At 38.0% G+C, this 24,198-nt stretch overlaps 1 protein-coding gene across 6 annotated transcripts in view; it reads left to right on the forward strand.

Annotated features, from left to right (window-relative positions):
• The window catches only part of TNNI3K (TNNI3 interacting kinase), a 255,436-nt gene that overhangs the window by 154,903 nt on the left and 76,335 nt on the right, over positions 1-24,198 (forward strand). For all 6 annotated transcript variants that reach the window (XR_013999362.1, XM_081144739.1, XM_081144743.1 and 3 more), the window contains 3 exons: positions 7,262-7,314; positions 7,637-7,689; positions 11,370-11,502. Coding sequence is in view for 5 of the 6 variants with exons in the window: in XM_081144739.1 (XP_081000865.1) it covers positions 7,262-7,314; positions 7,637-7,689; positions 11,370-11,502 (239 nt within the window). In the remaining variant the exon portion in view is untranslated. The remainder of the gene's footprint in view (positions 1-7,261; positions 7,315-7,636; positions 7,690-11,369; positions 11,503-24,198) is intronic.

The raw sequence follows: 24,198 nt of genomic DNA on the forward strand, positions 1-24,198 counted from the left end.
AGGGCTCCTCCTCATTAGGTCAAAATGATGGCTTGTCAGGCAGATGTGTTTGTAAACTAATGACTTTCACAGTGTGATGAGATTGAAAATGAAGCCTAATTGCTTCCACTGATTTAACCCTTGGAATGCTTCCAGGCACGCCGACAGCCATGTGTCTTTAATCATGTAAGTTAATCACCTTTGGGCATATATCAGAAAGCAGTGGCTTGTAGGAAGTCTGGGAAGCAATACTATTGTGTTATTCAGTTACACGTCTAGGGCTGTCATCCATTCAAATAAGGACACTGAGAAGTTGGCCACAGTGCCCTTAAACTAGTGTTTGTTAGTAGCAACTGACACAGGCAATTACATGGCTTTATAATTCAGAAAAAATAGAAATTAATATCTATTCTGGGTGGGTTGTTTTTTTTTTTAAGTGGCTTAAAAAAAAGCTCTTAGTGATAGCAGAGTGAGAGGAGCAAGTCACCTTGATCCCCCTAAGGCCACCATGAACTTCAGTCATAGCTCTGGAAGAAAGTCAGAATTGGAAAATGGTCTAATAATCAGGCCAGTCTGATTAATAGTGACAATTAGTGTTGGACTATAGTGCATAACCAACTGATTATGAATCATTTGAGCACTTTAGGTAAATTTTCAATACAGGCAATTAAAATGAAAAGACTCATGATGCTTACATAATGACTTCATTAAATTAATTCAGTTCTGAGGTTGGAGGAAATTTTCTTTTGTCACAAGGAACCAGCAGAATTTGACTTCCATTCACTTTTGTTTAAAAAGAGAACTGGAGAAAACCCTTAACTAACACACACACACACACACACACACACACACACATACACACACACCCTGCATTGAAAGCACCTATTCTTTTCTGAAAGTGAATTGTGTTACTGTGGAAGAAAGACCTGAAGGTGAGAGCATGGATTGTATTCCTGTCCTTATTTGGATGAAGTAAATCTTGCCCTTGGTTATATTTTGTATTCTGCTAAGTGCACGCATTGTTAAGGTTAAAAGAATTTATTGTGGAGTGATCTGTAAGGGACAGACACTTCAAAGAGATAAATACTTCATTCTGTTACATAAACAATTGACTCAAATCATTTGCTTCATGATAAAAAACAAAGCTGGAGCCATATCCAAATACTGCAGTATCAGTGCAAGTCAGGGGAACAAAGATTCCTTTAGGTGAAGTGCAGTCACTCAATCAAAGTGGGAATAGTTTTGTAGAATGAGACAAAGGGAATGGAAGAGACTCTCTAGGTCTGAGTGGGTTTTATAGTTCTCAAAATGCATTTGCCTTTAAGTCCTACAAACACTCTGTAAAGTAGCTCTCAGGTGTTTTAATAATAACCAATACTTATTTAACAGTTTCCCATTTATAAAACTCCATGCATTTCCTCTTAATTTCCTTGATTCCTCTCATAATTTTTAAAGACGAAAGAAAAAAGACTCAAAAAGTTCAAGTATTATAATTTGTCCAAAATCACAGCACTAGTAACAGCAGAAAAACAGGTATTCTAACTAGTTTTTTGTCCTATGCACTATCTCCTGTTCCTCCTATTTCTTAAGACCCTTTCTTCTACTTCATGAATGACCTTTTCCAGAATTGATTCTTGCATTCACTGGATTCTTTTCTAACTCTCTCCTAGTGAAAACTTCTTTAAATTCCATCTTATGTGTGATAATGTTCCTTCCTTTTAGTTTGTATCTCATTCCCAGTTAGATTGTGGTCTCTTTGAAGGCACACACTGCAGTTTCTAGCAGGCCTGGGCCTTCACGGCAGGTAGGATAAAGCTGTGCAAATCCCCACACCGGGGCACACCATTCTAGCATATCATTTCTCCTAAAATGCAGGACGACCAAGGCAGCAGTGAAGCCCTTCGAGCTGCTGGCGCTGCAAGGCTGACTTGGCACACTCCATGCAGCAACTTGCTTCTGAGCTCAAGCTTCACTTGACACAACACAATTACAAATTACCAAATAGCGTAGACCTTAAAAATTCAATGCACTTAGATTTAATCAAAATGTTAAATTCAGAAATGCCAAAAATTACTGTGAGAATTAAGGGCTCGTTGACCTTTATCTACTCTACTTCCTATAATAGCTTTACCATTGCTCACTGCTGTTTGGGGAGCATTTGTCAGTGGCATTCACCCTTAACAATGTTTCTGGAGAGTTTAGAAAGCAGGTGTGTGTGCATAGCTTATGTCTACATATTTGTGTATTACATTATCTGGTCACCAGTTTTCTCCTTCATTCATTCTCCTATCTCTTCTCATCTTCAGCCCCTTACTTTTCCTGGATTCTTTGCTCCTAGGTGGTAGGACTTGGGCTAAGGGGCTAGCCCAAGCAATTACTTACAGGTTTGCTAATCTATCAAATTCAAATCAAAAGAATCTGATTCATAGGGCTATTTCCACCAAATATTATGTGCATGGAGATGCTCTGTAAAGTGTCACATGTCACTTAAGACTTCTTCTCCCCAGAGTTTTAAACAAAAGCAAACAGATACAAATGAACATCCCAGGCAGTCATCTGTAGGAGAAAAAGTCTTGCAACGCCCATCACCTTTCTTTTATTTCTCTCTTCTGATCTTGATGATGGTCTTCATGGCACTGCCACTCGTTAGGTTCCTGGCTTCCTTCCCAGGTCAGTTTGTAAGTTCTCTGTTCAGAGTAACTGTGTCTCATTCACCTACAAATGACATATCAACCATGCCCTGGAAGGGGAGAGGCTTAGTCTTTACCTGCTGAGTCTTGGTGGTACAAAGGTACTAGATTTATTAGATTTATGAAGCTTATTGGCTTCATTCTCATTGCCTTACAATTGTTCTTTGAACACAGGCATTTTGGGCACTAGCTAGCAGGTCTCTCTTCACCCAAGCAGAATTTTCTCTTTTTTTTTTCTCTAAATCTAAGCTCCCCCAAGATTTCGACACTTCTTTCAGATGTTTCGATGAGTTCACCCTATCTTTTGTTTGTTTGTTTTTTACTCTATCTTCTTACTTTAGCCCTTTGGTACCTAGAGCCTAAAGTTTTTACATTAGTCTCTCCTTTCAGAGAATTGCACCCTATGCATAAAAACCTGTTAGCTCCTTGTATCAAGCCAAGAATTACTCTCCTGGCTTTCAAATTCCCTTGTAATCCAACACCTCTTCCACCCAACTTCCCCTCGTTATTCTCATTCCTATCTCTTGGCCTTTACCAAGATAGTCCCCCAAACTGTACTTCCTTTCTCCTTTGCCTCTGCCTCATTTCCTACTCTCTACAACATAAGCTCACAAGCTCGTGGCCTGTCTTGTCAACCACTATATCTCAGTACATAGAAAACTTCCTGGTGCATGATCAGCTCTCAGCCAGTATTTGGGGCTGTCCCTCAAGGTCCACTTCAAAGCTCATTATTTTTAAAAATCTACCCTGTTTTATTAAATTCTTGTATTGCTCATGTTTATCTTCATTTTCATCAGCTGACTATAAGCTCCTTGAAGATGAGATCTATGCCTTTCATCATTTGCTTCTCTCAGAATGTCTTGATAATGTGAGAAAGTAAATATTCTGCTTTGGGGAAAGGTCTGTAATGACACAAGGATGATTCATAAAATTAATTAATCACTTACTATTTGCCAGGCACTATTCTAAGATCTGAGATGGTGACCCAGATAAACTGGGCTCTGTGTCTTCACTGCCAGTGGCTACTTATATAATCTCTGTTGATACACCTAAATTCTCTGAGCTTTGGGCAACTCCTTTATAAACTAAAAGGGTTTAACTAAGTTACTTCTAATGTCTCTTCCAATTGTAGGATTATCTACATTTTATTTTATTTTATTTTATTTATTTATTTATTTATTTATTTATTTATTTATTTATTTAATATATCTTTATCGATTTCAGAGAGAGGAAAGGAGAGGGAGAGAGAGAGAGAGAAACATTAGTGATGAGAGAGTCATTGATTGGCTGCCTCCTGTACACCCCTGACTGGGGATTGAGCCCACAACCCGGGCATGTGCCCTGACCTGGAATCGAACTCTGATCGCCTGGATCATAGGTCGATGCTCAACTGCTGAGCCATGCCCGGCTAGGCTATCTACATTTTAAATGTTTACTTATTGATTGATGAGTGGTGTTCTATAAATACTTGCTGATTAACTAATACTATAACCTTTACCTTTCTAAACTCATGATTGTGTACTTTAAATTTCTTTTAATTAATTTATTTGTTCAACAATGTGTACTGAATACTCCTATGTAATAAGCAGCATGCTAAAAATGCTAGAGGTACAGCAATGAACATAATTCCTGCATCCTGAGACACGATGCCTCTCATACCATAATGCACTGGATGGACCAGTGACCAAATTCACTTAAATTTCTCTCATAGTGTTGCCAGTGGAAATAGGGCTCTTTCATGGAGACACAAAAAAAGCATTTCAGGGACCCACGCATAGGAAGTTGAGGTGTAGTGATAAGATTTATTTATTGGAACTGGAACAAACACAAAGGACTGTCCCCAGGTGCTCAGTGTCTTATCCATGACCAGGTAGCTTAGCTCTGTCCCACTGTGGGTGAAGACCACCCTCGTCTTCACCAAGGCCTAAAGATGGGCCAGAGTCCGGAGATATTGTGCCATTACTCAGCATCGGCAGGGCATCAGAAGCTGCCATAATTCAGTTTAGTCTATGTCAAAGCTTAGTCCATCTCAGTCTCTGTCCCCACCTGGTGAACTTAGTCTCTGTTCCCAGCTGCACTCTGGCCCCCTATGTCTGCCCAGCCCCCACGGCTGCAACAAGTGAGAACACACGGCCGAATGAATGCTGGCTGCCAAGAGGGGTCTTGGTTAAGCTTTCATTATATTACCTTGGGCTTTGCAGAGAGAGGCTTTCTTTCAAACTAACCAATCTCTTTCCTAATCCTTCCTGGGCTTGTGCTGGACCTTCTCCCTATCCAATCCCTTTCCTAGATCTCCGGGGTTTCATGCTTTCATTCAATCCCATCCTTTCCCCAGGTTAGACACCTCCCTGTTGTGGTTGCCATCCTGGCTTCTATTGCACTGGTGCCCAGCAGAGGAATTCCCCGCCTCTCCCTTGGTAATCCTGGCTAATAGCTAGTTATCCCCCTGGGGAAACTGGAAAGCTGATCTCCAGAGGATTAAGTCCCCCCTGGCGGTGGATGTGGCTTTCCCCTGGGGTGTCTGAAACTGTAACATCCAGACTGAATCAGGCTCAGCCAGGGTAGCTCCCTGCTCTTTTGTTAACTCCTAGCTGCCTATGCTAACAATAGAAGAGTAAAATATTGCTAAACATTCCACTCCAAGTTCAGCAAGCTGGTATAATCATTCTTAGAAGCATAAAATATTTACTTTGAAAGAAATTTAAACGAGTAAATAAGTAAACAAAATATTCCCTAGAAATCTAACTTTATTTGGGGGCTTTTCTAGATCCAGGGTTTTAAGCTATTGCCTCAGTGACTACTATTTTGGAAAAGATGAAAGTTAAAGTGTTCTGTGAGCTTTCCCTCTACGTACTTAACTAGAGCAGCTCCATTTCAAATCTATTTTATAGACTGAAATTATGCTGCTCAAGTTTTTTTTAAATATATATACACTATTCTAGATAACTCATTTGAATTAAAAATAAACTAATAGGCTGTTTTACATAGAATCATTTAATGTGACTGGTGAATCCAGGTCAGTATGTATTTTACTAATATTTATAAAATGTAATTCTCATTATCCTTTGATAGGCTAAGGGACTGTGATATAGAACCCCCCTAAAGCCTTCAGGGAATCCAGTAGTACAGCATTTAGATGCATTTTTCTTGTTGCATTTGAACTTCCAGCATGAACATCCACAACAATGCTGTAGAGCTTATTGTTTTGACAGAATCAGTCTCATCACATGTATTAACTGGTCATTTGCAGTTAAAGACAGCATCTTGGGGAGGGGTTGTTCTGACATCCTCAATTACTCCTGCACTGGACTCTTCCGAGCAAAGTGAACTTGAACACATTCTAGATTTTTGGTAGGTGAAAAAGGGATTAAGCATATATCACAAAAGTTAAATTCATTAATAATATAACAGAACTTTAAAAGTGATTTTTTTTTTATAAAGCTCAAGTCCATACCAGAAAGCCACTTAAATAAATAATATCATACTGGATTTATTAAGCACTAGGAAATAATGTTTTCATTATTTTTGATTATGAAACAAAACAATTAAGGATAAAGCAGATATAAATATAACATAGTCTACGTGCACTAAAAGAAATCCAGTGGGCCATCTTCTAATACTGAAATGGCTCATTTATCTTTAAAGTTTTTATTTTATTTTTCAGTTGCAGTTGACATTCAATATTATATTAATTTCAGGTATATAGCATAGTGGTTAGACATTTATATAAATTACCAAGTGATCTCCCTAATAAGTCTAGAACCCACCTGATACCATACAGAGTTACTACAATATTATTGACTATATTCCCTATACTGTACTTAAGAAAAGCAATCAGTAAGAAGCTGTTAAAGACACTCTTAGCTCACAATATGCTTGTCTGATGTCCAGCGCCTCAATTCACTAGTGTGTGGGACAAATGACCTCTCTTCAGGTTGTCCCAGCCTTGGTTTACTTCTTCAAAAGGATACTCTTAATTTAGTTTGAATTCTGGGTTGGAAAGGAGAACTTTGATGACCTTTAAACACTTTTCTTCCCCAAGATCTTCAAAAGTAATTTAGCTAGTTTCAGCTCACAGGCCTTAAAAACACTCCTTTGTCCTGAGATTGTAGCAAGAACGTATTGGCCAAGACATTTTTCATAGAGTCCTTTTCATGTCAGGCCCTACCTTGAACTGTCCTTGCGCTTAGGGTTCCTGCAAGTTGGTTTCCCTGCTCTGACTCTAATAGGCTCACAAATGCTTTTATGCTTTGCCTGTAACCACAATTGTGTTAACAAATGAGCTTCAAAGAGCTAAAAATCTGATCTTCAGCTAATTTGTCGTTTAGACAACTTTAGAGAGTTTATCTAAAGTAGGATACTTTGTATAATTTCAAAGTCAGATATAAGATGATCACAAGTTTTAAATATTCTTTTTGAATTAGGAAACTAAGAAAATTAGAGTAACTAGACTGAGATCTCTCTGTTAGCCTTTGGGACTTGTTTAGATTATGGGTTAAACTAATGGCTGCTATTGTCCTCTTTCTTGAGGGGCCAGTTGAATTAGGAAATAAAGTATACTCAAAGTCTGCGTTTTGTTTTGTTTTATATAGTCACAATATTCTTCTCTATGAAGATGGGCATGCTGTGGTGGCAGATTTTGGAGGTGAGATTTTCATGAATACCTTAAGTGATGTCAGTTTCTTCCTCCTTCCTCGTTTGTGCCTAATATTGTGTGCCTGATGTTAAAACTGATTTCACCCTGTCAGCAGTACTTATCTCAGTCATTCAAATCTCAATGACCCTGATTTTCTTAAAGTATATTATTTCTTCTCAGTCCCCCACCCCTCTGATATCCTCAGCTAAAATAAAGAAACTGAGAATTTAAAGAAGATAGAGGTTTCTTAGGGTTTCGAAAATTGAGCTGTAATCTTTGACCTCGGTTTTAAGATATTTCACTTGACATGGATTTGTTTCATTTCCCGCAGAATCAAGATTTCTCCAGTCTCTGGATGAAGACAACATGACTAAACAGCCCGGGGTTTGCTGCTGCTTGCGTTCCCTATAATTATGAAACAATTAAAATGTGTAAACTCAGCATGAGAGGAAGTGAGAGGAGAGCAGTTTTAAGTGGAAGAAATGTCATTGTCCCAGGGGCAGGATAATGTTTTATGCTTTTATTTTCAGTAAGCCCTCCAAAAACCTATTTCAAGGTTCTCCCAGAGAAATAGATTAGATATATATTTGGGAAATGTTATCAATACCATAATATAGAATTTGTTTCAACTGTAGCTGAAAAGTACATGGCAGGCATGGATAATTGGCTCTCATATTTAGATCTCCTTATTAAATAGCATAGTTAAGACTTAATAGGTAACTCACTATAAAATTTGTAGCTCATCAGCATCTATTAACAACTGGTTTTCCACTTTAATATGATAAGGCGGGAGGTGGTATAGCTAAGCATTAATGTTTAAGTAAAATAGTATAAGTGATAACTTATGAAACAAGCATAATTGTACTCAAATGTTTGCAATTAAATTCATCACCTGCCCTCCCCTCCACCCCCCACCCCCCCCAGGAACAGAGCACGCTTCTCTTTCTGGACTATCTGTGCTATATAATTACCCAAGCCTGGGGGACCTCTTCAGGCCTCCCTTTTCCTGCTTCCGCTGGCACATAACTCGATCATTTCCCCTGGCTGTGTCTGTCTTTTCTTCATTTTCGAGTTCATCCCAGGCCTCATCTGCTCCCGGGCTATGGCAGCAGGCTTCTAACTGCGGTCCTCTCTCCCAGCGCAGGCTTTGCAGAATCACCCGGGCGCTGCCTTGACGGTTGACTTCCTCCTGTAGACCATCAGCAGTGCCCACTTCCCATAGGCCAGAACCCCAGTCCTTTGCCTGGCAGCCTCCCGCCCCGCCCAGTCAGGCCCTGACCCCTCTGTGACCTCCCGTCCCATGCCAAGTTCTCTCGGGTTCCCTGTGTCCCAGCACACAACCCACCTATCCATCTTCCAGACATGCCATTCGCTCTCACATCCCTGCGACTCTGCAGCGTGGTGCTCGCTGCACCCCACCTGGAGGAAGCCTACGTTTCTTGCAGCGCCCAGGAAATTGTATTTATTTTAAGTACCTCTCTTTCCATAATCTGTGCGCCCTTCCACCTCCTCCCCATACACTTTTCTCTCTGTGTTTTTGCAGCGCTTTGCACTACCGGGTTGCACTTTTATTCATTCAGCAAACATTTATTGAGGGCCTACCATGTGCCAGGCATTGTGCAAGGGGCCAGGAGTGCACAGCGTCCTGGATCTCCAGGAGCTCGTTTTCTAGTGAGGGAAACACTAATAAGGAGATCAATTCGAAGCAGCGTGCAGTTTCATGATCAGGTGTGACAGAGCCCTGGGAGCTCAGGTGGGATGAGTAGGTGTAAATCAGGTGTGGGAGACACAGGAGGGGTTGCCAGGCAGTGTAAACAACAGTGTGAACAAAGGGGTGGATGAGAAGTGCCAGACTTTCCGGGGGCACTTCATGTAGCTTGGCACTCTTGGCATGTACTGCGTGAGGGAGAAAATGTGAGAGATGGGTTAGAGAGGAAGGCGGGCAAAACGTGATGACTAAGTTGTATCAAACTAGGATTATACATGTTGGCGTCCCCAGTTAGCTTTCACCCATTCATTCAACAAGCATTTATGAAACACTTTCTAGATGCCAGGCATTCATTTAGGAACTGGGGATATTATAGTGAACAAAATTAAGTTCTTGTTTCTATGGAGCTAATATTCTACTAGAAGAAGACAGACTCTGAACAAGTTAGCAAAATAAGTGGCAGGAAGTGTTATGTAGAAAAAACTAAGCAGAGCGTATGAATGTAGAGTGAAGAGGGTGCCATTTAGATAGGGTGAGAGGGAAAGATAACATTCCATAAGAGACCTGATGTGGGAGTTACCCATGTCAGGGAAAGTGCAGTGTAGACAGGGGAAACAGCAAGTGCAAAGGCCCTGAGGCAGCAGAGTTCTTTGTGTGTTCAAGGCCAGAGTGACTAGAGTGAAATAAGCAAGGAGAAAAATTATAGGATGTAAGGCCAGGGAGGTGTGAAGGGTGTGTCCTCTTTTGACAGGACACAGAGACCTCATCTAGTATCTGGGACCTAGAGAGAGCTAAATCAGTGGTGCTCAACCCAGGTTGCACATTTAAATAACTTTGGGAACTTTTTAAAAGCGTACTATCTACATCTAATTCCCAGAAATTCTGATTTTATTGGCCTAGGGTTGATTTTTGTGTACCTCTATCTTTTAAAAGTTCCCCCAGGTGATTCTAAAAATGCAGCCAGTTGAGACTCTCCGACTAAACAAACTTTCTCGTTGAATGGAATTGAATTGCATTTCCCCAGCAGCAAGTTACATCCTTTTATCGTGGTAGCATAGTCTTTAAGCACAGCACTACTCTAAATTTGTTTTGAAGGCTATTTTGTTTCTTACCAGATATGTGGCCTTATGTGAGTTTGCTAATTATTCTATTACCCGCCTGTGAGAAATTGGGCATACTGTATGCCTACTCCCACTTATGCAATGTTATGACACAACACATCATCTGCTGTATAAATGGAGGCTGTGCGGAATGTGAAAGCTCACGTGGAAGAATGCATGTGAGCTCCCTAATCGGAATAAAGATGTTCTTGGAAAGCTATAATTATGCATGATTTCAAAATAAGGTAGACACTTCAAAAGAATTACCAACAGCCAGCACTACACACAGAATTGCAGTAAGAATACTGGTTTCCTTCTGTGGATATCCAAAGAAAGATGGTTTTTGGCAAAGTTCATTGATATGATTGTGGAGCCAAGGGGTTTTAGACCTGGAAGGGCTTTCCTCCTGTTATGCCCTTGAGGAATCTAAATTCCAGAAAGCATAAGACACTTGTCCAGAGCTCCCCAGATATTGGCAGAGCCAAACCTAGAAGCTGCATCTTCTAACTCAAAATCTAGTGCTGTTTCCTAAACCGCAAGTAAATCAAATGTATGCATTTGCATTTCAGAATGGAAATATCCTAAAACTGAAAAATACTTAATTGCAAGAGAAAAGAATGCAAATAATGTCATATAAACATGAGGATAGAAATTTGTACAGAGAAACTGACTTGTAACATTTCTGTGCTTTATTTCTGGGATATTTCACAAGAAGCTTTTAGAAATTACAGGTCTGGGCAAACAAAGGAGATATGACAGACCTGATCCTGCCAGTGAGAAATCTCCTTCATAGGTATATTCTGGGCACTCCAGGAAGCACTATTTATGGGCCTCATTTAGTGATTTCCTAAATTACAACCTGAAAATCTAAGGGAGGGAAGGTGCCTCCCACATTGTGTAGATTTACTCCCAGGGAAACATAGGTTTCCTGGATGAACCCATGGCTGGCTATTCAGAAACTTAAGGCTTCTGGGGAAACATGCTCAGAGGTAAACAAACAAACAAACAAATCTTCCAATGATTAAAAAAAATGCCCTATGAAAAACTGAACAACAGTAAGCACATTATTTATCTATAAACAAGCCAATTTATTGCACAAATTGAGGGCAGTCCAGTATGGATGTTATTTCACGTTTAGGTCTTGGGAGAATATTGGGAGAACACTTAAAAGTCCTTACTAAGAAGAGCACTGCTCTAGGGTGGAAGAAGTAAACACATGATAAATAGAATAACTGTGGTTGCCTCTCCACACACAGAACCTGCGCTGGATGGCCCCCGAGGTGTTCACGCAGTGCACGCGCTACACCATCAAAGCCGATGTCTTCAGCTACGCTCTGTGTCTGTGGGAACTTCTCACCGGAGAAATTCCTTTTGCTCATCTCAAGCCAGGTAAGCGATGCTGCAATTAAAGTTTCTGTTTTCCTTAGTTCTGTACACTTTTACAACTTCAAGAAACACTTTTTCCCCCCAAAATGAATGATTAGTCTTGGCAGGTTGGCAAGGGGAAAGGTAAGTAAACAATCTCAAATTGTTTTAAGGTGTGTGCCCAATCCAGAAAACTTAATGATCTAATTCTGTGATTTTAGACATAGGCACACAAAAGTGTAGGTATATTTTATTAAAGTTTAGGGCTTCGCTTTGTCTGTTATTAATAAAACAAGCAAATGACTATGACAATGTGACATGTAGGTACAAATAATGTGGACAGTGCAATAATCATCTTTAGATATTAGATTCCGGAAGTGTCTTTCTAGTGTGTATGGAGGGGTGAGTTGAAAGTAGCGACGCAGAAAAATAACTTGTCAAGACTTCTTTCTGCTTGTTTCACATTTTACAAAAGAGAATTACTTTTCCTAATAATTTTGTGTTACATATATGGACACATTCCAAAAATGGGCCTCTGAGAGTGAACCTAATGTTGTTGATTATATATATTATACTCGATGTCCCTGTAGATGGTAGAGTAAGGGAATTTAAACACAGGATTTGAGGTTTAAAGTAAAATTTTTTTTTTTTAATATATCTTTATTGATTTCAGAGAAAGGAAGGGAGAGAGAAAGAAAGATAGAAACATCAATGATGAGAGAGTCATTGATTGGCTGCCTCCTGCACACCCCTGACTGGGGATCGAGCCTGCAACCCAGGCATGGGCCCTGACCGGGAATCGAACCCCGATCGCCTGGATCCTAGGTCGATGCTCAACCGCTGAGCCACGCCCACCTGGGCTAAAGTAAAATTTTAATTGCATCGCATCTGTCTCTTCATTTTATTTCGGTTTCTTTCATGTCTTGTCACACTGTTTACTTACTCATATCCAACATTAGGCTGGAAAGTACTTAAGGACTTTGCATCCCCCAAATCAAGCATGCATGAAAGGTTGTTTACAAATTAAATCATAAATACATTTTAAACAAATTATATTGTAAGCTCCTGGTGGCCAGCCTATCACGATATTTCAGAAGAATAAAGTCAAAAGTGATCATAGGGAAAGACAAATCTTACAAACACGTATGCTCGTAAGGTAAAAGTCTTAACCAGGATCATCATAATGATTAGTGTTCATGTACAGAGCAAAAGCTGCATTTCATATTTTCTTCTCAAGGTATCTTTCTCCTTAATACCATGTGGTCTTTAATTACATTCAGCAACAGTGTCTAACGGAGAGCTTTGCACAAATTATATGGTCTATTAAGTACAATGATTATTGAATTGTCCTAATCTCTCTCTGTATACTCTCCATAGTTTTAAACGATGAGAGTTTGCCATTATTATAGTGTGGATATAGGAGCTCTGCTTTGAACTGAACCAACCTTGCCAATCGTGACGTTTTCCTCTACGTGCTGCTATCTCTTTACCCCTCAGAATTTTCATTCTGATTAAGACTAGTGACTATATTAAAAAATCCACTAATTCTAAATAATCCAATAATTCTAAATCTAGTGTAGTATTTTTCATAGGAGAGAGATATATCTTCCTTCCTTTCATTTTCTTTGTCGGTCCATTCACCTATTCCTGTTGATTTCATGTCGTAAACACCTCTTGGATTTATCTACTCCTTACCCCCATCCACCGCCATCCTACCTCAAGCCACCATCTTGATCATTTATACTGCAACAATTTAAAAAAAAAATAAAGTTTATTAAAGGATAATTTATATACAGTAAAACTTATCATTTGAGGTTAACAGTTCAAAGAGTTTTAATAAGAACGTACAGTTGTATATCCACAAATACGATCACAAGATAGTGCATTTCTATCCCTTCAGAAAGATCCCTGATGCGACTTTTCCCACCTCCAGCCCCTGGCAACCACTAAACTCATTTCTGTGCCTACAGGTTTGCATTTTTCAGAATGTCATGTAAATGGAATTCTGTGGTTGCTTTCATCAGTAATTAATACTTTTACATTCCTGTGTGATATTCCATTGTGTTGATGTACCTCAGTTTGTTTATGCATCGACAAGCTGGTGGTCATTTGAATAATTCTCACTTTGGGGCTATTATGAATAAAATTGCTAAAACCATATCTTTGTATGGATGTTTCATTACTCTTAGATAAATATGTAAGAGATGGGTTACTAGATCTTCTGGTAAGAGTTTTCCCAAGCTGTTTGTACCATTATGGATTCCTACCAGTAGTGTATGAGAATTTCAGCTGCTCCATATCCTCGTCAGCACTTTTTCATTATTTATTTAAATTAAAATATTAGTCACTAGAGTAAGTGTATCATGTTATATCATTGTGGCATTATTTTATATTTCTCTAATAGCTTATGATGTTGATAATCATTTCATGTGTTTATTTGCTGTTCACATTGCCTCATTATTTAGTTGTAAGGACTCCTAGATTCTAAGTAGAGCTCTTTTTTTTTTTTTTTTAAATATATCTTTATTGATTTCAGAGAGAGGAAAGGAGAGGAAGAGAGAGAGAGAAACATCAATGATGAGAGAGTCATTGATTGAGCCCGCAACCCGGGCATGTGCCCTGACCGGGAATCAAACCCCGATCGCTTGGATCCCAGGTCAATGCTCAACCGCTGAGCCACGCCCGGCCAGGCAAAGTAGAGCTCTTTCATCTGCTATGTGTTTTGCAAGTATTTTTCTGTAGTCTGTGGCTTGCCTTTTCATTTTCTTAGCAATATCTTTCAAATAAAGCAGTTTTAAATCTCAATAAACTCCACCTAATCAAAATTTTAAATCAAATTTTTAGTGTATCCTAACTAAAATATTCTTGCCTCACCCACGGGCACAAAGATTCCCTCCTATGTTTTCTTATAGAAGACTTATAGATTTAAATTTTATATTTGTAAGATCAAGTTAAGTTTTTTTTTTTTAAATTGTGCAAGGTATGAGTTGAGTTTGCTATTCTTTTGTTACTTTATTGGTTTGTTTTTTATATAGATTTCCAATTTTTCAGCATGATTAGTTGAAAAACTCTCTCTATTAAATTTGTTTGGTATCTTTGTTAAAAATCAGTTGACCAGATCTGTGTGTATTTATTTCTGGACACTATTCTGTTCCATTGATATGTCTACCCTTATACCACTACCAGACTATTGATAGATTATAGTAAGTCTTGACATGTAATGTGAATCCTCCAACTTTGTTAAAATTGCTTTAATTAAGTTTACGGTTTTTGCTTTTTTATATAAATTTTAGAATCAGCTTTCTATTTTTACCAAAAAAAGCTGGTATTTTTATTGGGTTGCATTGAATCTATAGATCAATTTGGGTGAAATTGACAACTTAAACATATTGAATCTTCCAGTCAGTAAACATAGTGTATCTCTCCATCCATTTAGTTCTTTAATTTCTGTCATCAATGTGTTTTAGTTTTCATCATACAATTATTGCACATATTTTTAGACCTATTTCTATGTATTTTCTGTTTCTTGATGCTATTGTAAATGTTATTTTTTAAAAGTTTAATGTCCAATGGTTCTTTCCTAGTACAGAGATATAATTAATCTTTAAATAGCAACCAAGTACACTACAAATTTGCTAAGTTAACTTATCAGTTCAAGTAGCATTTTTGTACACTCTTTAGAATTTTCCACATAGATGATAAGGTCATCTGTGAATAAAGAGAATTATATTTATTTATTTCAATCCATATGTCTTTTGTATCTTTTTCTTGCCTCTCACAAGGCAAGGATCTCCAGTACAACAGTGAATAGAGTGGTGAGATCTATAACTCAAATCTATCTACTTACTGAAGCGTTATCCACCACCACCCGAGTTTAAACTGCCATCTTGATCACTTAAATTACTGGGACAGTTCCTCTTTAGTCCCTACATATCCACTGGAATAATAGTTTAAAAACATAAACTTGATTATGTCACCATTGTTTAAAATTGTCCTATGACTTCCTATGTTCTTAGGAATAAATCTCAAAATTCTTAATATGCCCTGAAGACCCTGCGTGATTCTCTGTCTCTAACCTTGCTCGTATCATTTAACTTTCCATGCTCCAGTCGCTCTAGTCTTCCTTTGCTTCCCTCAATATGCTGCCTTTTTGCAAGCTGTTTCCTTAGTAAATGCAGTTAATGATGACACCACAAAGATTGCTGTGCGGATTGATGATGTTTGTGGCTGAACTTTGTAAATGGAAAACTCTGCAACTGTAAGACAGTAAAAGCAAAATGTAGGCTTCCTACGATCCTCTACTTGAGTGGAACTCATTCCCCAGGAAACCCAGATAAACACATCAAGTCTTCTTGACCCTGCTCTTTCCTTCCTTTCTTTCTTCCCTCCTCCCTCCCTTTCTTCTTTCCTTTCTTTGTTTTTCCACTTTGCCTATTTTCAGTCTCGCTTTCTAAATATCTCAAATCTATACCCTTGCCTCCCTCTTTACTGTTACTTCCTTATTTCACATGCAGAATACTGCACAATGTCATAAATGGTATCCTTGTCTCCAGTTTTGCTCAGCTTTTTTTTTTTTCCCCCACCAATTGACATTCTATAGCTAGATTTAGTTTTCTAAAAACTCCAGTTTGATCATCTGGCTTCCCTTACTTAAAATCTCTAATGTTTTCTCTTTGCTCTTAAGATAAAAACAAAATTTCTCAAAACAACCCACTGAGCCCCCCATAATTATGTCCTTGCTTTACTCCCAGGTCTACCTGTTGCCACTTGCAGCCTCTCATCTACGTTCCAGTCACGGGGAACTATTTCATTTCCCCAGCATGTCTCACGTCCCCTCACTTCCACGTCTTTGCAAATGTTAGTCATTTGTCAGAGAAGGCCTTCTCCTCTTTTCATCATACTAACTCCAATTTACTTTAGGTCTTGCATGTTACTTCTTCCAAACACATCTTTCTTAATTCTCCAATACTGAGCTAAGCTCAGTCTCCTCCATGCCCTAAGTCATCATTTATCAGCACATTTATATTTCACACATACAATTTTGCTGTTTTTCTACTGTTATACTTTGCAAATTATAAAATGAATACCTTCAAAGAGATGAAAATCCTCTCTCATGTACCCACAGAAATCTTTACTGTTTGGGGAGGAAGAATATTCCATAAAAGAACACTTAAAATTCTTGCCTAAGAATAACTTGATTCCAGCATCCCAGATATTAGAATTTATAGTACGTTATTAGAAAGAGAGTGCGTCTATGATAGATGCTGCATTTTTAAAAGTGGGACAGTGACCATGCATCAAGAAACAAGACTGTTAATATCATTGCAGTGGTTAGGCAATCTAGCATATGTTTAGCAATAAATCATGTGAAGCATCACATTCAGTATAAGCTGCATATTAGCCATTTACCATGAGGAACAAATCCATGACTACAATGTGGGACAGCATTATCAATTACAGTAATAGCAACATTACACATGGTTCACCCTCCTGGATTTAGCAGAATCCTATCTCCTGGGAGAAATATAAAAGTAGGGCACAAATATTAGCATTGACTATTATGCAAGGAATGGGTATGCATTCAGAAGAACTTGAAGTCAGCATCTCTTTTACATAGGATATCTTCACATTAACCTTATAATTTCAGGCTTAGAAAGAACTATGCCCACAGGGCCAGAAAATGCAGGCAACTGTTCTACATGGCATGATGTCATGAATAGGAAATGACATGCTCTGACTCAGTGGGGCAGGTGCTACACAACTCCAGCCAAACAGTGCCATGAAGGAACACAGGGGTACCTGTTCACTGTTATCATATCAACTAATTTCTGTGTATTTGTTTAAAAATCTGATTTTTAAATGTTGGCAATTAACTCGATTTTTAAGGAAAAATTTTTCAGGCTAAAGGAAATTTGCATACTGTGTAAGAGCATGAATCTTGTGACCTCATGCAAGCTACTTTCCCAAGCTATCATTCAGAATTTCAGTTTCTTTTTTTTTTTATATGTCTTTATTGATTTCAGAGAGAGGGAGAAAAAAAGAGAGAGATAGAAACATCAATGATGAGAGAGTCATTGATCAGCTGCCTCCTGCATGTCCCCTCCTGGGGATCGAACCCTCAACCTACCTGGATCTCCTGGATCATAGGTTGATGCTCAACCACTGAGCCACATAGGCTGGGCTAGTTTCTTTCTTTTTAAAGTGGGGAGAATAATAGAACCTACCTCAAAGGGTTGGAATGGTGGCCGGCATTAGTAGGCACTTGATAAATAAATATTAGCTGTTATTATTAATAACTATCTTTAGGCTATCATTACATGCTCCTCTGGCCAGGAGCGGAGCTAGAATATGAGGAAAACAATGAGGAAACGGGCATTGCCTAGGCCCTCATAGTACAGAGGAGGAGTGAGAAAAGTACAACAGCAAAGTAGGTCCCAACTAGATTGAAGCACAGTGTGCTGAGGGTCCCCCTTGGGGGGTCTCCTGCCCAGACTGGTGGTGGCAAAAGGATTTTGGGGAAAGATTCTTAGAGCAGATGATACCTGAACTACATCTTTAAAAGATGAGTGCTAATTAATTAGGTAAATAGTGGGGAGATCAAGAAGGTGTCCCAGCAGAAAACAGTATGGGCAAGGTGCAGAGGTAGGGGAGAGCCACAAATAATTCAGTAAGGATGAATCAGGGAATACAAGGGAATCAGTTACAAGATGCCTGCTGTAAATGTAAAACTAGAGCCAGATGGCAGAAGGGCCTTGTGAACGTCACCATAGGATTTTAAGTAGGGTAATAGTACAACTCTATTATTATTTTTAAAACGCTTCCTTTTGCCACAAACCTAAAGCTGGGTTGGAGAGATTCAAAACATAGGCAAGGAAACCAGGTAATACAGAAGAGAATTATAAAACCTTAACTGGGGTAGTGGCTTTGGAAGAGACAGAAGAGATTGGCTTTAGGAGATCTTAATAGGACTTGCTGATGGATTGAGGTGGGAGCACAGGATGAGGAAGGAGTCAAGGGTGACTTCCAGGCTTCTGGCTCAGCCAGCAGGAGGTCAGTGGATGTAGGAACAGAGCAGATTTGTGAGAGAAGTGATTAGATTAGAAGCAGAAGGAGCCAAAGTCTGAAGCCAAGCAGAGAGGAAAGAACCAGGCAAGATAAAAAGGAGCTGGTATGACCTGGCAAACAAGAGCTGTCCTGGATACTCGTCAGAGAAAGAAACCAACACCTGCCTTCCCAATTTGATTTCCCTCCTGGGCCTGTCACCTCTGATATATCATGAAAAACTAAAGAAGAAATCTGAGATGAATTAATCCATCAATATATATTTTATCCAATCCATTTTTTTCTGACTGGGTTACCAATTTTGCAGATCACCTTCAGATTACACTTTGGGGCCAAAGAAGAGAGCCTCTTGTTTCCCTTTTGTTTTCCTGTGTGGTGCCAGCTGGTTCACAAGGAGACTCAACTCTGTGCCCTGGGATGCCTTAATGCCAGGATCTAAGTCTGGGATGTGACAGCAAATTAAGAACATCTGCCAATTTATCCTAGCCAGATTTGGGTGAGACTTCATATTGAGACTTTAACTCAGAGTTGCAAACTGCAGTCCAGGAACCAAATATGGCTTGCAGGTTTTTTTATGTCTCACATATGGTTTTAAAAATATGAATTGAAGTACATTTAGAGACACAGTTATGCTCATAGGTCTCATATTTGTAGCCATTTGCATTTGCTCTCCCTGCTTAAATATTAGATGATTATGCTCTCCATATATGATTAGGATCCTAAAACATCCTACATATAATAACCTCAAAGGGCATAAGCACATTGGTGATGTGGACTGGGCTTTGACAAGTGATAGGAAAATAAGAATGAGCTAAAGTTCTGAAATTTTATGTTTGCCGTGCTAACCCTTATCAGTTTTTCACTGAAAAGAGTGGAGCCAGCCAATAACTACACAGATCACTGAAAAGATCAAATCGGTCCAATGGATGGTGATATTTCTATGAATATAGCTGATATTAACATTCCAATACTTCATTACACTGACAAAGATTGCAATGAGAACAGACAATGGTGCAAATTAATCTATTCTTCTGACAGACTGTAATGAGAATGGGATGTGGTTTAAAAAATTAAGCCATTCTTAGTACAATCTCAAGATTGCAATCTCATGGTCTCTCTCAGATGCTATATGCTCTGGTGATACATCATTGAAAAGTGTCAGTTTAACAAAGAATGTCTTAGCCCTTGCTGAGATGGTAGAATGCATTAGCTTTGTTTCACCACAGCCCTGCCCATTAAAAACAATGAAGTAGAATCAATTGTCTGTTTTTTAGAAACACACATACACACAATCTAAATAGAAAAAAAAATACATTCTCGCAATTTTATCTTAGTCAAAACTTACAAACAAAATATGGTACTTTATTGCTCTCTTTTTTTATACGAATGCCTGGATTTACTTTTATAAAACAAAAGAGAATAAGTGATAGAGCACTTTAGGAATTCAAAATCTAGTACCAATTTGTCCACACGCAATGTACAGCCAATTAAACTAATCATGAGGAAATGTGTCGGCATCCTCTCCACAATGGCCATGGTTTGTAGCCTTGTAATTCATAGTACTCGAAGCAATGCTCTACTTGGTATTCATACCCAAAGAAACCTCAAAGGAACTAAGATTTCTGGTCTAGACAGAACAGAAAACATGCAACAGTTCTCTAGGGTCAGACGAAAAGGAATCAGAAAGACCCTTACATATGTAGATAATAATTATAGCAACAACAACAGCTAGCACTTATTTGGAACTGACAATGTGCCAGATACTTTATGTCCTGTCTCTTTTAATTCTAACAATAACCTGTGTTTTGGATTCTATTAGGGTAAGATATGTGCTCAGTGTCCTATGCTAGTAAGAGGTATCGCCAAGACATAAATGCATGGCTCCCTGTCCCCAAAGCCCATGCTTGTCACCATTACACTATATCCGCACTGCTTCATCTTTAAATTTAGAGAAATTAATACTCACAGAAGCAAATTAGCTTGATTAGGATCTCCAAGCGAGTTAAAAGTAAAGCCATAGTGGAAGTTAGGGCTCTGGATTTCCTTGTTAAGGGCATTTCTTAATCATCGCACTGCTTCAGTTTATTGAAGCTCCCTCCCCAAAAGCTTTGAACAAAATCAGCAATATGCTGCCAGGTCTCAATAATTGACCTAATTGTATTGTAAGTTAATATTAAACTAAACATTATTTTATTCTACAATGTTTATTGATGAATAGGAATTATTTTCTGTCCTAAGAAAATAATAAGCAAAATATTAATTGGCATTAATCTTTCATCTTCACTTGTTTGTACAGACACTGTTTACTAAGTTCTATATACCATGATCTATATTATTTCCAGTGAAACCTTATTTTGAACTATCTCATTTATTGATTCATTCAGTGCGTATCTATTGAATGCCTATCACTAACTGCCCATCACTGTGCTACGCACAGGAGATAACTATGGTGAAAAGCCACAGTCACTGACCTCAAGGAACTTGTGAGTTATTTGCAGAGGCAATCAAATGAATAGGTAATTAAGTATAAAACACTGTAGGCTGTTGTAGCACAGGATGCTGCAGCAGGATGTAGGAAGGGCACTCAGAGTTCCTCTAAACTATGACCTAAGTGACAGGAGATATAATGCAAGAAAAAAGTGTAAGGAAGAGGATTCCAGGAAAAAAGAAATCACATTTCACAACTGAACCATAAAAAGCAGAGAAAAATCTAGTAATTCATTTCTTCATAATTATGCATTTATTTACCATATTTTATTGAAAAACCTAACACTTCATTTTTTTTCTTAGCCTGTCATCATTCACATAGAATGTTCAATACATTTTGTCACGTGAATGAATGAATGAAGGTATCACATGTTATGTTGAATGTCTGGCCTCTTGTTCACTGCCCTCTTTTGAGAGACAACACTGACAATCTCCATTCATAGCTTTTCTTTTCTTGATAAAGTTTCGATAAAACAAGGGAGAACTTGAATCCTCAAATCGACACCAGGGTTATATAGACCCTTGAGTCTGACGCAGTAGACTGTGTTTAATTCAACTGTCTTTGGGGATAATGGGAGTGAGAAAGACAGTGCTCTACAACTGTGCTGACTGATATGGAAGCCATCAAACACACATGGCTATTTAAATTTATATTAATCAAAATTAAATAAAATTAAAATTTCAGCTTCTCAGTTACACTAGCCATATTTTCAAAGTGCCTAATAGCCATATGCTACCATAATGAGCAGTACAAAATAATATTTTCATCACTGCCAAAGGTTCTATTCAACAGCTCTACTCTAGAAGCTCGATTATAAGCTTTATTAAACTACTGATAATTATTTCAGGATAGTGCTGACGAAAGAATAAGTGCTCAATAAAAAGTTACTGATATTTTTAATGTAACTTTATTCCCTTTTAATAACAAAGTTTTCTTTGTGGAAGTAGAAACCAACATTTACATAAATCATTTAACATATTTTATGTGACAATCAAGGTAAAATATGATTAATGGGCTAACAGTAACTTTTCTGAATCTGGAGTACCAGAAAATTTCCCAGCTGTTAGTAGAGCATGGCCACTTAGGCGAGACTGACAGAGCAACCTCAAAGGTGACAAATTTCAATTCCATGACCCCTCATGTAGCACTGACCACTTTATGGCAGAGGTGCTAATGAGTAGCATCACTGCCAAGAGTGCATAAAGCAAAAGGGAGAAGGGGATGCCAGGGCCCTGCAGAATCTACTTTGAATAATGAAGAATTAAATATCATTCATCTTAAACTGATTTTCCAGACACAGTGCCAAGAAGCAAACAAGTAACTTTATATACTTGATATCAGAGTCTGAAAGAGTTTCAGAGGAGACGTTTGGCACGTGCATCTGAGTTTAACTCACTTTATGAATAGTCCCTTCCCACCCATTAGGATATGTATAATTAGTTTAAATATGTTCACTACACTGCTTTATGTGCTTATAGCTGCTCCAGCTCAACAATATCCAAATGGCCATAAGGTGAAAAAGTAGAGTTAGATGAATGATCGTTAAGCGTCAGTTTGTTTGCTTATTTACCACATTCCAAGAAGAATTAAATATAGTCAAGAATAGCCTACAGAAGGAGCCTAACATGCCTAGATTTTGTAACACAAAAGATACATTTTATAAGTCATGTTAAGTTTGCTGAATATGATTTGATCAGCTCTTTGCTTCTTTGTTTTCTCAGTGCTAGAAACCATAATTCTATGTGATAGTGCTAGAAGTTGTCTGCAAATGTGACAGTGCAAATATTCTGCAAAGGGGCTGGAGGTGAGAGAGGAAATGAAACCCCTGACTGCCTTCTATCTGAAACCACTGCAGATTAGAAGAGCTGTTGCAATGAAACATTAAAATGCTAGGCAGGCAAAGGGCATGAACTATGGTTTTAAAGACAAATAGTAAATGTTTGTGAAAATATTAAACCTCACTACTTATCAAAGAACAAAATTTAAACTACAGTTAATGAGCTGATATGCAGGGTGTCCCCAAAAATGCTTACACATTTTGAATAATTATTAATTCCAGTGGGTTAAATCTGAAAAGAAAGAAACATCAATTGAGCTATCAGATGTTAAAGTGTGTATACATTTTTGAGGGACACCCTGTATTTACCCCTCATATTAAAAAATCTTTTCTAAAGTGAGAAAACCTAATTCTGGTGCAGGTATAATAAAAACTTTCTTACACACTTGGTATTGAAAGTATAAAATAGTACAACTATTCAGAAAAACAGTTTAATAATATGCATTAAAAGTTTTTAGTTAGCCTCTTTGATAGTAATTTCCCCTCAAAATATCATAAAAAATCTGTGAAATCAAGAAAGTCATATTGAAAAACATTCTTTGAAGTGTTTATCCTCAAATTTGAACAACCTAAAATTGAGGAATAATTAGGTAAATCACACTAAATGCAGTGTCATTAAAAAAAATATGTTAACATGGAGTTTTAATAACATTGCAAATGCTTATATTTAATTTAAGAAAAAAGTATTACATAATTGTATATTAGGCTTAAGCTCAATGACATAAATGTTATATAAGAAATACTCAAAATATTTCAACACTTGTTTCCTCTGAATAAAAGTTTATTCTAATTCTCTTAATTTCCTAAAATTCTACAAAGAATAAGTATAAATTTACATTTGGCAAAGTTAGATACTAATTCTGACTGACTTGTAAAGCAAAATGTTAAGTCACACTGCATATAACTTCACTAGATCAGATCTATAAACAGAATTAATTGGACCAAACTTAGGTGTGCTGGTAGTGGGTGAGGGTCATACCTTGAGCTATTAAGATACAGACAGTTGCTTATGACATCACAGCCTAGAAGTCCGGAAGCATCAGTTCCCTGGAACTTTAGCCTCCCACTGGTGCAGAGCAATTTTTCTGGAGAATAAAAAGAATTTCACCTGTTGTTCACAAAGTATTTTCAATATGAAGTAGCTGAAGAGAACTTGGAATCTGGAACAAGAAGCTACAGCAACTACTAGTTATATTTAATTTTTTTTATAAATTGAAAACTTGTTATACACACACACACACACACACACACATACCACATAACAGTAACATCATACCTTGCATGGTTTTTAGGGGCATTGAAAGAGCTTATAGCTGTAAATACCATGATGCCT

Source organism: Miniopterus schreibersii, assembly GCF_964146895.1.
Source record: "Miniopterus schreibersii genome assembly, chromosome: 8".
Classification (NCBI taxonomy): Eukaryota; Metazoa; Chordata; class Mammalia; order Chiroptera; family Miniopteridae; genus Miniopterus; species Miniopterus schreibersii.